The sequence below is a fragment of the Pezoporus flaviventris genome, unplaced genomic scaffold (genome assembly GCF_033815535.1).
Source record: "Pezoporus flaviventris isolate CSIRO_AGI_PZ_B2104156 unplaced genomic scaffold, CSIRO_AGI_Pfla_v1 ptg000036l, whole genome shotgun sequence".
NCBI classification, from domain to species: Eukaryota; Metazoa; Chordata; class Aves; order Psittaciformes; family Psittacidae; genus Pezoporus; species Pezoporus flaviventris.
In genome coordinates, this window is record NW_026892584.1 from 31,127,917 (window position 1) to 31,144,115 (window position 16,199).

General features: G+C 36.8%; 1 protein-coding gene across 2 annotated transcripts in view; it reads left to right on the forward strand.

Moving 5' to 3' along the window:
• Window positions 1-5,321, forward strand: part of FLRT2 (fibronectin leucine rich transmembrane protein 2) — a 53,949-nt gene extending 48,628 nt beyond the window's left edge. For both annotated transcript variants that reach the window (XM_061463756.1, XM_061463755.1), the window contains one exon: window positions 1,816-5,321. In XM_061463756.1, the coding sequence (XP_061319740.1) occupies window positions 2,243-4,231 (1,989 nt within the window). In that variant the 5' untranslated portion in view covers window positions 1,816-2,242 and the 3' untranslated portion in view covers window positions 4,232-5,321. The remainder of the gene's footprint in view (window positions 1-1,815) is intronic.
• Window positions 5,322-16,199: the final 10,878 nt, after the last annotated feature.

The following is a 16,199-nucleotide window of genomic DNA, read 5'->3' on the forward strand; positions in this document are numbered from 1 at the left end:
TCATAGTGATAAGATACAGGATTTTTCAGGGTTTCACTTCTTATCTCCAACTGTTCTAGCCCTGAGGCTGAACCCTGATGATGCTCCAAATAATTATACTAACCTGCAAGTGCAAGATTGCAGGGTTACAACAGTTGAGACTTTGAACCTGTCAGTCCGTCGGATTCTGAAAAGCAGTGTCTGGGACATGTTATAAGCTGTACAGCTGTAGCTGAAGAACAAACTTTCATGTACTTCTGAACTACATTTCTTTCTGAATTACATGAATAGTGCTTAAACTGCTTAAATAAAGTAAGAAGATTTGTAAGCATGATTTCTGTTCACTGAAATTCTATTTTCCTGAAATCCCAGCTAATGAGATTTGTTCTGGGTAAACAAAATCTGGAAAAACACTATGCTTATGTAACCGCAATTCAAGACCCTGAGATCTTAAATGGAGGATATTTAAATTAGATATAGGGAAAATTTTATTTACTGTGAGAGATGTGAGGCAGCAGAATGGGCTGCTCAAGGAAGTTGTGAATGCTCCATCCCTGGCAGAGTTTGGACAGAGCCTTGAGTGACATGGTCTAGTGTGAGGTGTCTCTGTCCCTAGCAAGGGTTTTGACCTAGATGATCTTACGGTCCTTTCCAACCCTAACCACTCTATGATGCTGTGATCTACAAATGCTTGGTCCTTGTCAAGGTTTATATCCTTCATTAGGTTCAAACATGTAAAATGCAACACTTTTTTTTTCAGTCACTGGAAACAACACATAACAAGATAGCATCATACAATACAGTACCTTTCATTGCATGCTTTAGAGAGTGGATGTCTTTGGTTATAGCTCTGAATAATAAATAGTAGCTGGGAACATAAAAGATAAAAACTGCATTTAGCTGAAAATATACGTTGAAGAAATCATCTGTACAAATTTGCTTATGTAGCCATTCACAGACAACTGTGTAGCAGAATTAAAAGAAGCCTTTAACCTTTATGGCTTGAAAAAAGTACTCTCCTGCAAAACTGCTGTAGTTTGAGCCGGTATCCTAAACCAGTAACTTAGCAGATGTGGGCCTGTTTTATTTAGTGCAAAGCTAATACTGAAGTCTGTTGACAGCACAGCTTACATCAGAAACAATATCAAGATAATTGTTTTAGCTAATGCATGCCTTACATCAAGGTATCTTGTAGTTGTGGATTACTGTACTTATTTAAAAGCCTCTCCTCGTAAGAACCTAATTCACTGTAGTGAGGTGCAATAATCTGGCAGTGTGCATTAAGATAGAAAATATAGAGAATGGCATTACAGTAATAGATGAAGAACATTCCAGAATCTGGTAGGAAATGAAAAAAAACACACCATAGAGTATGATTAAATAATACAGTCCAGAGTCTACTCTGTCAGGCATCAGTGAATAGCATTAACTGAAGTCAGTGGTTCTGCAAAAGAAAAAAAAAAAAAGAACAAAAATTTCTAGTCAAATGGTTTAATTTTAGGTCTTTAAAATGTTTTAGTTTTAGGATTTGAAACAAACTGTGCAAGAACAAAGACTGGAGATACAATATGCAAACACAAGTGATAGATCTAGCCTTCACTGAAGTCACTGAAAGTCCTTCAATCACTGCAGTGACTTTACATTAAATATATTTCAAATACATTTCAATACTATTTAACAGTAATGTTAAGCTAATGTTTAATATTAATGCTGCTTTTTTTTCTCCAGAAAGACATAATGAGCACAGCCTTAGAATAGTCTTCCAATGGGCTTGATCTTCCCTAATAAACATTTCATGCTATTCAGCTTTTTCTTTCCTTTTTTTTTCTTTTACAGGCGGGCCAGATCTGGCACATAGCTGATATGAAGACTTTTCTGACTTCAGAAGGCTGAGTGTAACACCAACAAACTTCACTGAAAGGAAATATCCCTCCAAACAACTCATACACAGAAGACTTTTGGTAGCTTTAAATTAGCCTGTGGCTCACCCACAAAGACACAGCTATTGTTTGTTTCAGCACACATGGAGGAAGGCAACAAACTTTGTAACCCTGGCTAATAAGACTGTGGCTTTCTTATCAAAAGTAGGAGGTAGACCAATTATAAAAGGATTATTTTATACTTAGCCTCCAAGACTTTAACTCTGGCCTGAACACTGGACATGAATAGAAGCCAATTTTAATGACCTGAGATTTTGCTACATGTGCTTCATTATTGTTATCAGTTCTTTAACACTTTGGTACTTTATTTCTTTAAATTAGAAATGGGCTTGTGGACTACAATGTGGCCCACAGATCGGGCTGTTCTCATGAAATCATGGCTTATCTTTTCCCTGGGGCTGTACGTGCAGGTCTCCAAAACTTTGGCCTGCCCAAAAGTGTGCCGCTGTGATCGAAACTTTGTCTACTGTAATGAGCGAAGCTTGACCTCAGTGCCTCTTGGGATACCAGAGGGTGTAACTGTCCTCTACCTCCATAATAACCAAATTAATAATGCTGGATTTCCTGCAGAGTTGCACAATGTCCAGTCTGTGCACACAGTCTACCTGTATGGCAACCAATTGGATGAATTCCCCATGAACCTGCCCAAGAATGTCAAGGTTCTCCACCTGCAGGAAAACAACATCCAGACCATTTCTCGGGCTGCCCTTGCTCAGCTTTTGAAGCTGGAAGAGCTGCATCTGGATGACAACTCCATCTCCACTGTTGGTGTTGAGGATGGGGCATTCCAGGAAGCCATCAGCCTCAAGCTTCTGTTCTTGTCCAAGAATCACTTAAGCAGTGTACCAGTAGGCCTTCCGGTGGACTTACAAGAACTTCGAGTAGATGAAAACCGAATTGCTGTCATTTCAGACCTGGCCTTCCAGAATCTTACAAGTCTGGAGCGTCTGATAGTGGATGGCAATCTTCTTACTAATAAAGGCATAGCTGAAGGTACCTTCAGCCACCTCTCCAAGCTCAAGGAATTCTCAATAGTGCGGAATTCACTGACCTATCCTCCTCCCGATCTTCCAGGTACACATCTGCTAAGGCTCTACTTGCAGGACAACCAGATAACCCATATACCACTTACAGCCTTTTCAAACCTCCACAAGCTGGAACGTCTTGATATTTCCAACAATCAACTTCGGATGTTGGTAAAGGGGGTATTTGATAATCTCCACAACCTGAGGCAACTCACTGTAAGGAATAATCCCTGGTTGTGTGACTGCAGTATTAAGTGGGTCACTGAATGGCTCAAATTTATTCCTTCTTCCATCAATGTACGGGGTTTTATGTGCCAGGGACCAGAGCAGGTCCGAGGTATGGCAGTCAGGGAGCTCAATATGAATATGCTGTCATGCCCCACCACCACCCCTGGTCTGCCACTTATCATCACCTCAGTCCCAGCTACAGCCATGTCAACTACATTAGCTCCCACCTCATCATTTCCTCCCCCAGGTAGCAAATACAATCCTCTCACTCCCACCATAGCCACGCTCCCCACTGTGCCTGACAGGGAGAACAGAGAAAGGGTGACACCTCCTATATCTGAAAGGATTCAACTCTCCATCCATTTTGTGAATGATACTTGCATCCAAGTTAACTGGATGTCTCTTTTTACTGTGATGGCATATAAACTCACATGGGTTAAAATGGGCCATAGTCTGGTAGGAGGAATCGTTCAGGAGCGTATAGTTAGTGGTGAGAAACAACACTTAAGTTTGGTAAATCTGGAGCCCAAATCTACCTATCGGATTTGTTTGGTTCCACTGGATACTTATAATAATTACCAAACTGGAGAAGACCCTGTCTGTTCAGAAGCCACAACCAAGGCTTCCTTTTTGAGCAATGGCAGCAACATCCCCTCCAGCCATGAGCAGACGACTTCTCAGAACCTGGGCTCCCCATTTCTGCTGGCAGGGTTGATTGGGGGTGCAGTGATATTTGTCCTCGTGGTCCTGCTCAGCATTTTTTGCTGGCACATGCACAAAAAAGGGCGTTACACCTCCCAGAAATGGAAATACAACCGGGGCCGTCGGAAAGACGACTACTGCGAGGCAGGGACCAAGAAGGACAACTCCATCCTGGAGATGACGGAAACCAGCTTCCAGATTGTCTCCTTAAATAATGATCAGCTCCTTAAAGGAGATTTCAGACTGCAGCCCATTTATACCCCAAACGGGGGCATTAACTACACAGACTGCCACATCCCCAACAATATGCGATACTGCAACAGCAATGTCTCAGACCTGGAGCACTGTCATACGTGATAGTGAAGGGAGATGGGGGTGTCTAGGACAAAGAGAAAAAACTTTGGGAAGAATAAGCCCCCAAACAACAATGAGAAAATTACATTTGATAAATGTTACAAAGATGCATTTATGCATTTGAATACTCTGTAATTTATACGGTGTACTATATAATGGGATTTAAAAAAAAGTGCTATCTTTTCTATTTCAAGTCAATTGCAAATGGTTTTATAACTCTTTGCTTTTTAAATCTTTAAAAAATATTGCTAAGTACTGTACAGGGTTGTACAATAAGAACCCATGTCATGGCAAATGAAAGAATGACTCATTCTTCAAACGTTAACCACTTTGCTGTCGAAGCTGTCTGAAGGATGTTAAGTTTCTAGGTGTCCCGTAGTACAGGAAAATAAGTGCATATTAAAACAGGGTCACACTAGGAACAGAAAAAAGCAATTCAGATAAAATGGGTGCAATCCTTCTGACTTGAACCCAGCAGTTACTGTTGAGCATCAAACAATTGGAAATACTGCTCCCCTTTGTCAGTTATGCATTTCCTACCTCCAACAGAAAACTGGAGTTCTGAGTGCTACCAAACAGTTTATGTTCTTCTTTGATTATTTTTTCCCCAATATACTTGGAATAGGAAAGGTATACAGAGCTCAGCGTCAAACTCAGTGACCTTGATTCCTATTTACAAAAGCTACTCTGAAAATCTCCCCCAACACTATATACATTTAAGATAGAAACTGTTCCTGCTTTTCATTATGATTAAGAAGCTTTAGGCATTCTCTGACCCTTCTCAGTGGGAGATGAAGGTTATCGGTATGTATCAGATAGCTGTCATTAAGTTGCACCTCTCTTTAATAGAGCAGCATTTGTTGACACAGCATGTTCAGGTAAAGCCTGAATGCATGAAATTCTGTGAGCTCCCAGCTCTGCAGTATTCATGTAGAGTTTGGAATCTAAAAGTGTAAATTGATGAAAACATGGTGCAAAAAATGATGCCAATGGAAAGGTTTCTATTGACTTTTATGGTTCAAGCCTTATTTGATTTAGGGATTGGAGTTCAGTATGGAGAAGTAGGGAAAAAAAAAAAATCCAAAACCAAACAGTGAACAAACAGAGAAAAAAAGAAAGATCTTTTAAAAATTATTTATTATTGGAGAGGCCTCCAAGCCTATTATGAACTGAAATATGTTCAGCGGGGAAAATTAATGTGTAAAATCTATTTGTTTGTTTGTTTTTTCCTCCCTTATTCAGAGGGATACAGAGACAAACATTAACTAAGTAATCAATTAGCCGAGGAATGTTGAGAACACAAGTACACACTGTCCCTCTGAATTTCCTTTCTTTTCTCTTCTCTTCAGCTTTTCCACAATGATCTGTGCTTTATAAGCAGTAGGTGGGCTTAGAATTTGCTTTTTTGTTCGCTCAGATTCTTTGGCTGGAATACCTTCTGAGTCCTTGAGCTTTTCATGCACTATGAGAAACATCATGCTTGTATTAAAACCATGCTGCTGCTCTCAAAATTATATAATGTTCCAGCAGTTCCATTGACTCTGTGACTGCTAAGAACTCTCTTTTTCTTGCCAGCTCAGTGGTGAAATCTAATTCTCTAATTTCTTTCAGTTTGTTTTTTAAATGCAGCTCATTTTTTTGCTTGTGGACAAGCAAAAGTTCACAACAAAGAGAAAAGAGAGAAAACTTTCCTGAGGGAACCAAAGAGAAGACTTTTTACAGTGACCAACTAGGGACAAAGAGAAGTTGTTAGAAGTGGATTGGAAGTAAAGGCTGAAGCACTTTCACTGCGAAATGCGTAGACATTTCACTTTATGAGGCTGCTTATGTTGGGAGAGAGGGTTTTAATCCTTTCCTTTGCTCCTTTCTCTCAACCTATTCTTGAAACCCAGCAGTCTATGAGTGTGCAGTTTCTATGGCAATACTCATTTTCTGCAATGGCAAAATGAATCCAGTTATGATTGATGGCAAAGTACAATCATTGTGTAAGAAGCAGAATCTTTCCCCCAACACCTTTTACAATCACATTTTGAAATTCCACTCTATATTCTGTATATTTTTTATTTTTTCCAGCTATTACAGGTATTTTAGGAAACCTGTATGGCTACTGTAATAGTAAAGTCACTGAAATTATGCTAAATAAAAGGCTGCCATATGATTTCAAATGGGATAATTCTAGGTAGAAATGTCTATGCAAAGCATTTTTTTTCTGTGACCTATTTACTGAAGACTGTGATGAAAAGGTTGATACTTTTGTTTTGTTTGTTTAATATGTTTTAAGTGCCAAAGCCCACAAGACAAGCAGCAAATAGTTGTGCTTATGCACGCTTCCATTGCATGCTGGAGTTTGTTTGAAATTAAATAGAGCCAGAGATTCTCATTGGGTGTGGATGTAGTATTTAATTTCACTGAAATAACTATCTGTATGTTCGATTTCAAAAGGCATCCTTTGAAAGTTTGCATTTACTAGAATTTCATACTTCAGTGACTAGTGCTGGAGGAATCTTTGTCCTCCTTGATGAACATCTTTTGTTCTAGTCCTCAGGATACCATAGTTTCAAAATGAGCTAGGCGCCTTAGTTGTAGCAAATGACTTATTCAGGGAGTTCAGCCATACTGCAGGTGAGCGATCCACAAGCTCAAACTGATGACAAACGTGGTTGCTGTCCTAACAGGGTGAAAACAGAAGGCTTCCACAAACAGTTCTTTTTGATCTCAGATGATGAAACATATATATCTCTCTGTGGACTATCACTCACTTAGATCAAAAATCAAAATAAAATTAAAGGTAGCATATTTTATGTTTCTTTTCAGTGTTAAAAATATATATATATATTGGCATGGGATACTCTTTTCTATAAATACTCCTTTGAAAAAAAGTAGCAAACCACTTATACCAAAATTCATGTTTAAAGCTGGAACTATTATCTAAAAATTTCACAGCCATAGTCAACTGAAAGGTCATATGTTTCATTTGAAGAATGTTTCTCCCAGTTCTAATTGCTATCCACCTGTGAAATGGTTAGTGTATTTCAACCTGGGATAGAGTCCAGGACTTTTCAAAGTGTCAGCCACACAAACAGCTGAGACTTCATTTTAGGTCACAACTAGATGAACACCTAATGGGCAATTTTCACTAGGTAAAGTATTTGGAACAAGTCAGAATTAAAAATGGGCAATGATGTTTTGGTGATATAAAGTTTAAGAGTAGTAGGTTTTTGCTTAGGCTTCATAAAACTAGGATCATTTTCCCTTGGTGCCAATGTCTGACCACAGATATTAACTAAAGGCTATAGAGCAGAAGTCACAAATATGTGGTTATACCACTTATCCAAAATGTTCCTTTCCAGGTCCTGAATTTAATAGGTTCATTGGCTCTGGAGGAAAATGAGTGGTTTACATTCTCACCTGTCTTCTGTTGTATACTATTAATAGCTGGCATAAATGTACAGAAAGGATTGGTGAGTGAAATAAACTAAAAGTTTAAGTGAAATGACATTAAAGTGGTATCACAACTAATATGTTGTGATACTGTTTTGCCGGGTCCTTGAGTTCCTTCTGAAGACTTACTTGCAAATAGGTCCGAATTTTCACAGGCTCTGTCACTGTAACAAGTGTTCCTTGCATGTAGCTTTGCTGGCAGAAATGGACACCTGATAAATGCATGGACTTTGTGGTCACACATTCTCATTGGAGATATTATTATTGAATTTATTCATAAGAATATTTAGGGATTGGGTTATTTTGGACAGAAAAGTTATTAGCATTTTCCCTGTAAGCCAATAAAGGACTATGATGAATGTCAAGTAAAACAGAAAAATGAAGTAGCTGTTTTATATGCTGTTTGCTACTAGAATAGCTCAACTGTATTTTTCTGTCAATCATTTTATTTTTCCATGAGAGAAAATGTCTCCCTCTGAGAAATTCATTGATTTTAATTTTGCAAACAAAATAACTTTATGCATATTGTGGTGGTGTTATTCTTTTAAGGGTCTACATAAGGCACTTTATTAATTATATTGGAGTGAAAGTTCAGTCTCAGCTTTTGACAATGAAGTGGTTAATTCCCATTGAGTTCTCCATTTATAGTACTCCTTCACCTTAAATTTAACATGGAGATAGTAAAGTATTTTCTTTAGAACATGAGAATGATGCTTTTACTTACGACTTATCTTTCCAGCTCAGTGGAAAAACAAAATAGAAATGAGTGCCAAAACCAAAATTTACTGGCTCTGAGCCTCATCAAATCTTGCCTGATGATCTCTTCTAAACACAGAGGTAATTCTAGAAAGCTGATGACCACTCCTTCCCTGAACTCTGCTGAACAGGGCATGTTATATCCCAAATGATACTACAGGCAATATTGAAGCATTTGGCATTAAACTTTTGTACAGCAAACAATGTCTTGCTCTTTAAAAGGATGCTAGCTAGTGGTCCATCTGGAAAACTAGTACAAAAGAGATTTGGCAAGATTTTATTATATTATAATGGGGCTCTGTGGAAATGTGCCTCATGAGAGCTGAATTCTGATACAGATAAGCTTCTAAAAAAAAATGTTATCTTCACTTGGTCCCAAATACCTGAAGATGATCTTTCATAAAATTGAATTTAACTGAGATATGCGCACTTGGTTCTGTTCTGTGTTTGATATATTTTATATCTTTAACATGGAAAAATAGATGGTTTGAAGTCTGCGTTATCTGTTTTCTGCAATCTGCCATGTTGCACGCATTGTTAACTTCAAAACCTCACTATACACTATATATTATCTTGTTGGCATATTCAGTAAAGAGTTATTTAAAAAATACAACAATCCTGCTGTATTTATATGAACAAATTAATTAAAATAAGGATTTGATTATCTAAAAGGGAAATCAGAAAAAATATCAATCTATCTTCTGGGCTTTCCTTTCTGAAAATATTTCCAAATATTCTACTGTATGTCCACATTCTTTTCAAATTCTAAAAGACAAGTATTTTCATCTCTGTCTCTCAAAGAGTTAAACCATTTGTCACTTCGTCAGATTTAATCTTATCTTTATAAGACTCATTCTGATACACGTATAGGAAAACACTGCAAAACAGGAATAGATTGTATTCCAATGTTTGCATTAAATAGGTACACTTAAGCAGATATATACGTCTATAACAAATATACATATGTGGAAGCTGTGATCAGTTATATGCATAGTCATTTGGTACATGCATTTTTCATTCATCCTTGCCAAACTTAAGCATTTTACCTAATATTATCTGTTTCCTTGAAATGAGATGCGGTTTATTTTTTTTTTCAATTATCCCTTCAAATTTGTTCTTGAATTCTCAGAATGCACAACATACAGACATAAGCCTTAATAAATTTTTGTATATCTTATACCTAGTATATCTGGTAATATATTCAGTATATCTAAAGAGATGCTTTAGCTACTTAGAAATGAAAATTACCCCTTTTCTAGTTACATATGCAAGAACTAATTTTAGGCATTGCTAGAACCAGAAATATTGAATGTTACTGTGTCACTTGAAAGCTTAGAAATGTAATATAGCTGAGTGTCACTTCCCTATAAATTCTTATTCTCTGACTTTACCCTGAATATTAAATAAAACTACCAAGAACTGCTGTGCAGTACATCCACATCTGGCCCCTTCCCTGCCTTATTCCATGGATTTCTTCTGAGCCAGATTAGACCCTGGGAAGCAAACGTTCCTGCTTTACCACAGGAGGATGGACAAAATAGGTAGATGACAAACACTTGCCATCATTTATGTACTTCTGGAAAAAATAATGTCATCACCACTTTCAATTGAGGATTTTATCTCAAAAGAGAAAAATGTTGACAAACACTGACTACTTCATCAGATAACCTTGTAATAACCCAAAATGATTTATCATTGTAGAGATCAGTCTTTTTATATTTACTTTTTATAATTCTAAGCTTAGTTGCCTGGATCTGTTTACACACGTGCATGTGTGTATAAATCCTGGAGGTTGTGTATAGGAGATTTAGCTATAAGGAACTCCCAAAGCAAGCACATGGAGGATTATTTTTAAATATTGTTCAGCCAACATTTTTCACTATTTAATTTTGAGAAGAGTTCTTTCTTCTATCTAAAATTAATTTTTCAAGAGTTCTTGTGTCTAAGAAGATTTCTGGTGCCACATGGAGAAATTACATTCCGTCATTAAAGTGTGAAACAAAGGTTTTAATTCTGTTTGAAGTGCCATGGTCTGTAAAGGTTAAAACTAAAAATCACTAAACAATTTCTGTTACACAGGTGGAGATTTGGTGAACTTTTAAACAATAATTTGCATTCCTAAAACAAATTAGTACACTCTTATGGTGAAATCCTGACCCCACTTATTTCAACCATAAATCAGAATGCTTACACGAGTACTTTATGTCAGAAGCATTATTAAAAAACATACGGTACGACACATTGTATAATATGTCACATTATGTACCCCCTAGTGAAAAACATTAACTGAGGCAGGTAGTAGGCCTGTGCATCTCTTTTGCAAAACTAGGAGAGCAGAGAAGTAGACTTTACTGAAATGGGGGGAGACAGAGATATGGACTGAGCAACATTGTCCAATATAAGCCACAGAAGAAATTGACATTTGAAACCACAAACAGGCCACTGAGCATAACAAGAATGTTCTTTTACACATAAACACACATTTTCTGCTTACAATGACATATTATGGGTAACATATATGACTGAAAAAATTCATGTATAAAGAGTTTATTAGTACAATTACACTTTGGTGGGGACATGTCATGTGGAATAAGAAGAATCTGTGCACTGGGTCTACTATTTACCTTCCTCTGTATAGAAAGGATTCATATACAGAAGGAAGTAACAGGAAAATAACAAAAGTAATGCTGATTACAATGCCTTGAAGAACAAAGATGATGTATAAACTACCAGAGAAAATCCAACTCAAACGCATGTGTGTGTTGACAACTTTAACATGCTCTGTGCAGAACTGAGAATTGTCCATGATGGATACTAGTCAGAGTGCTAAGCTGAACATGACCATTCTTGAAAAGCACAATTGCCAGATTCTGAACAAATGGTGTATTTCTTGAGTGAAAACCATATTTCCACTACTATAGTCTTTAAGCAAGTAATCACACAGATAAATAAAATTCTATGTGATTGGGATTGGATCAGTGTGTCTCAAGATGGAATGCTGTAATTTTCATACTTTAAAATTGCCTGTTTGAGATGAAAACGAGGCAGATTTTGTTCTGTGAAGACGAAATATAGTAACAATGATGGACAGAATGTATAGCTACTCCTCTTTACCGACACTTTATGGACATGAAAAAGGACACATGGATATGCTCTATACATACACACATTTGTGACACAATTTTAAATTCCCCATACAATTTTCAGACTCTTCATATGAGATCCACTTCTAACACATGTACTATATTCTGTTTAAATCCACTGAATTGACTGCAATCACTTTCAATTAATAGAATCAAGAAAATGTGATAAAATGAGTATTTACAAAAGTGCTCAGTACTTTCTCAAGGCTTTAGCTGTGAGAAAAAAGGAAGAAATGTGGGGGATGTGGGGGAGAGAGAGAGAACTTTTAAACCACAATACTTTCGTGCTTCTGTTTAGATGTGAAGTCCTGACAAATTTGTGATATACTCACTTTAATGTCAAACTTCGTTTTGACTTCAACGACAGATAATTTAAATGACAGCGTTGTAAGTCTGACCTCATACCCCTTCACAGACTGGTTTGTTCACTCACAGTTCAGGAAATAATACATAATTTATTACTGACTTAAAATGCAAATGTTAAGAATTTCTCCCCATTAAAGGAACATGTTGTTAAGAAAATTTGAGAGTTGGTGTGAAGTCAAGTACTGCAGTATATGTTAATGTGAACAACTTCATTTATTCCAGCATTTTTTTCTCCCAATTACAGGGAGTAGTACCAGGCTCATGGCATTCTCTGCTCTAACTGGTAATGATGTTCATTTGGAAATCTATGCGTACCCTGATTTACTTTGTCATCTATGATGTGATGTGATACTTGCCTTGATGACAAATTTGTAGTTAACTATGCTTCTATACAATTCTGCTTTGGTTTTGACTTTCCTTTTTATAATTTGACATTATGAACATGCGGAAAATGAAGCAAGTTTAAAGTAGAGCAGATTTATTTTCTGCTGCCATTATGTCAATGGTAAGACTGTGTCTTCTTTTCAGCAGAAGACAAAATTTAAGAATACTGAGTTAAGAAATCTGAAAGAATTTTACTATCAATTTTAAGTTTAATTCAATATTTTCAATATTTATTTACAGTAGTCATGTTAGGAAATTGAGCTGGGATCACTGGATAAACTCAGGTTTGTGGTTATAGGAACTTCATGTTTATAGCTTCAGTTTTACAGATTATTACTAGTAGCTGTCAAAGAGAAGGAGAGAAATGTTTCTTCTTCCTTACTCAGGTACGTCAGATCCTCTTTTGTAGTGATCAAGGAGGAAGACAGCTACTTTAACCGTGATCTTCCTGAAAAAAACAAGGTATCTAGAACAGAAGGAAAATAACTGGAGTCATGGCATTTCTCTTTGCTGACTGCAGAGGCTGGCAGATGCAGAACTGGATCATTTTATGCAGGATGCAGCAAATTAGAGGTCCTCTGCAGCATTATATAGGACCTTTGGTTTGTACAGGACCCCACTAAGACATCTTCAGTGATGTGCATTCTCTTGGAGGTCTGTAACAAAAACTGCAAACTATGCCTATAAAAGCCAGGAATGAGCTGAGTTTTATTTTGTGGGCCTTCAATTACCATTTACTGTAAGTTCTGGAGTATGCTTACACCTTATTTACACACATTTACATATTTATTTATTTCCAAACATTACATATTTATTTTAATACACTGTATTTAAGAAGGAGTGTGTAACAAGGCAAGTTTAAAAGGTCACCTTTTTGGTGATTCTCCTTTCACCAATGCAAATATTAGCAAGGTGCTTGCATATGAATTCCAAACCATAGCACCTGTGATTATTGAGTTATCAGTCACATCAGACACTGTTACTTTCAGTTTTGATGTCTGTTACTTTTCTCCATTATTCCTTGTCCAAATGTTTTCTTAACATTTGAAACTAAGCAGTTAAGACTGTTGCTTATTTGTCACAAGGAAAAAGTTCCTGTAAAACCATTATACCTGCAAACTGTGATGAGGATTACCCAGCGAAGCTAAGCTAAAGAAATGCTGTCAGTACAGTGAACCATTCGTCATGAAGTAATGATCTTCTACTGTGATATTATGACTATGAAAAATCCAGAGGTACCAATCTCACATTTTCCTTTTCATTTGCATCATTTCTTCTATGCCATATCCACCTTCTCTACCATGATTGGCATAGAGGGCAGCTGCTTGCTGCCTCACATGATAATGTCATTTATAAGTGTTTATATTTGAGATTAAAACAAGAAAAACAAAGCTGTTTTCTGATTGTAGTAGTAATTTTTATCTGTCTAATGCACTGTTTCTCATCATTTTTACACATACATGAGATGCACACACACAAACATATAGACAAACACACTATGTCTTCATGAGGGTGCATATGTGTATATATATATAGATAGATACTCACACATATAAGTGGTCTATGTTAAGTCCCATAATGGTCTTTTGCTCTGGATTTATACACTATTTTGGTGCCACTTAAGCTTGTGAAAGAGAGCAAAGATGTAGAATAACATGTTTTGGGTTGTTTGTTTGTTTGGGTTTTTTTTTAGTAAGAACTGAATTGTCAGTATTGGTGAGACCATCCTTCCAATAATGTATGTTACACTATCCTGTGCACTAAAACTTGAATAATACAGAGAAGTTTAACATACCTCCTGGAAGTGAATACTGTGCACCGTCTGAAATACACTTTTCAACACAGAAAGCATTGAAAACTGAAGAGTGAGTTTATAGCAGGACTTTAAATGAATTGTAGACAGAACAGAATGTGGGAAAAGACAGTATGCAACTAAAACTCAGTATGAACAACAGGGAAAAAAAAAAATCAGATGTTTCTACATCATTAGCACTACAATTGACTTTTCTATGTCATTTTCTTCTCCGAGGTTTATTTTTCTTTCCCTGTATTTGACAGCTTTTCCTTCTCATATGAACTGTCTTTTAACTCACTTTTCATGTTTTCTTCATGAAGAACTCTTTGTTATATGGGATTTTTGTAGAATGCTCAAAATAAGGACCTCTCTCATACAAGAGGAGATACATTTGCATATAGCAACCTAAATGGGCAGTGTTCATTGCCACCCATCCTCCTCAGCTCATTTATCTAACCGTAGACACACAGCTAATGTGCTATTACAGGAAGACTTAGAAATTGGCTATGAAATATTCTTTCAGTGTTTCATTTTAGGTCTTTATTTGCGGCAAATATTCAACAAAGCCCACAGTTGACTTCTGTTGCTCTTACGCAGTTTAGGTATCCTGACTCCATAATTAAAAGACATGAATAGCAACATGTCAAATTCAAGGACTATGAGCAGGGGCTGCAGGGCTCAGGACCAAGACCATGTTCCTCGACCTATGATAGCCTACAAGCCAGGTCCTCTGCACTCCATACATGGCTCAAATAATCTCTAATGCCCTTTTCTGAGACAGCTCTGGTAGAAAGAGATTTCCTTTTAGATCTATAAACCTATGGATCCGTTCCTGAGGTCATAAATTGTTTTATTTCTGCCTAGGTGAGTAAGAAAGGAAGAGACATGTCTCCACCCATTTGTCCAAAAAGGGCAAGTTGTCCCTGGACTGATCTGAGAACAGTATCCCTCCCTGAGTGTACAATGTCTCCTTGTGCTAACCGGGATTTATGCCTAGCTACTCTCCTTCTGCCAAATACGTTCATTCAGTAGTTAAAATTACTACTGTCCATGCATATATTGCAGCTCTGAAGATTCAGAAGCTGTAAGTTTTACTGCAATTTTTTAGCTGTTAGTTTACATATTCTCATTTTAGAGTTTTACATACCTGCCCTACTTACAAAGCAGAGCAGGGTATCTCATGCGGAGTTGTAACCCGATATTCCCATTTTAAATACCTGCCATTGAATTTAAAGCATATTTTATTATGGGTTTTCAGAGTTTGTTTTTAACCCATAATGCTACATACATATTGCCAAATATATCTCTCATATGCAGAAATACTAAAACATAAAGAGTGCATACTATCCTAGAATTCATTAGCAAAATTACTTGTTTTTCAGCTAGAGATCCCTCATTAGTAAATGAAATAAGTAATGAAATTCCTTCTAGTTTCTGAAGTTTCTGCTAAGTTAAATCAAAATTTATTAACATTCTTCTATCATCTTGTTACAGAAGATAAATTGTTTAGAGATAAATTTCTGCAAGACCAAATAATCCAGCAAACAGAGTTTGATCAGGAGACAAGATTAATCTGTGTTTCAGAAGCTGATCTTAATTTGAAATTGCAGAGAAATGCACTGTCAGATGAACGCCTTCTCTGCATTGATTCTAAAAGGTGACGTACTCATTTGGATTTAGCTTTTGACTGCTGATCGGTAATGAGAGTAAAATAACCAAAGCAAATAGAAAATTTATGAGTGTAAGACTAACAGCATTACTTGGTGAGTAGAGAGTATTACATGACTAAAATAACATGAATTTCTTCGTTTTAGAATTTTCTGTTTGCTGTAAAATACACTTGTATTCTCATAGAATTATAGAATGGTGTGGGTTGGAAGGGACCTGCTGTGGGCAGGAACACTTTCCACATCAGGTTCTCAGAGCCTCATCCAACCAGGCCTTCGAAATGTTATGCACAGTATATTTCTCATACTTATGTAAAAAGTGTGTTTCAGAAACCAAATACTTCAGAAAGGTCCTTTAGCCATGCTAAATATCAGTCCTCTGGTGTATTGACTGCTTCCAGCCGTGACATGTCTTTGGT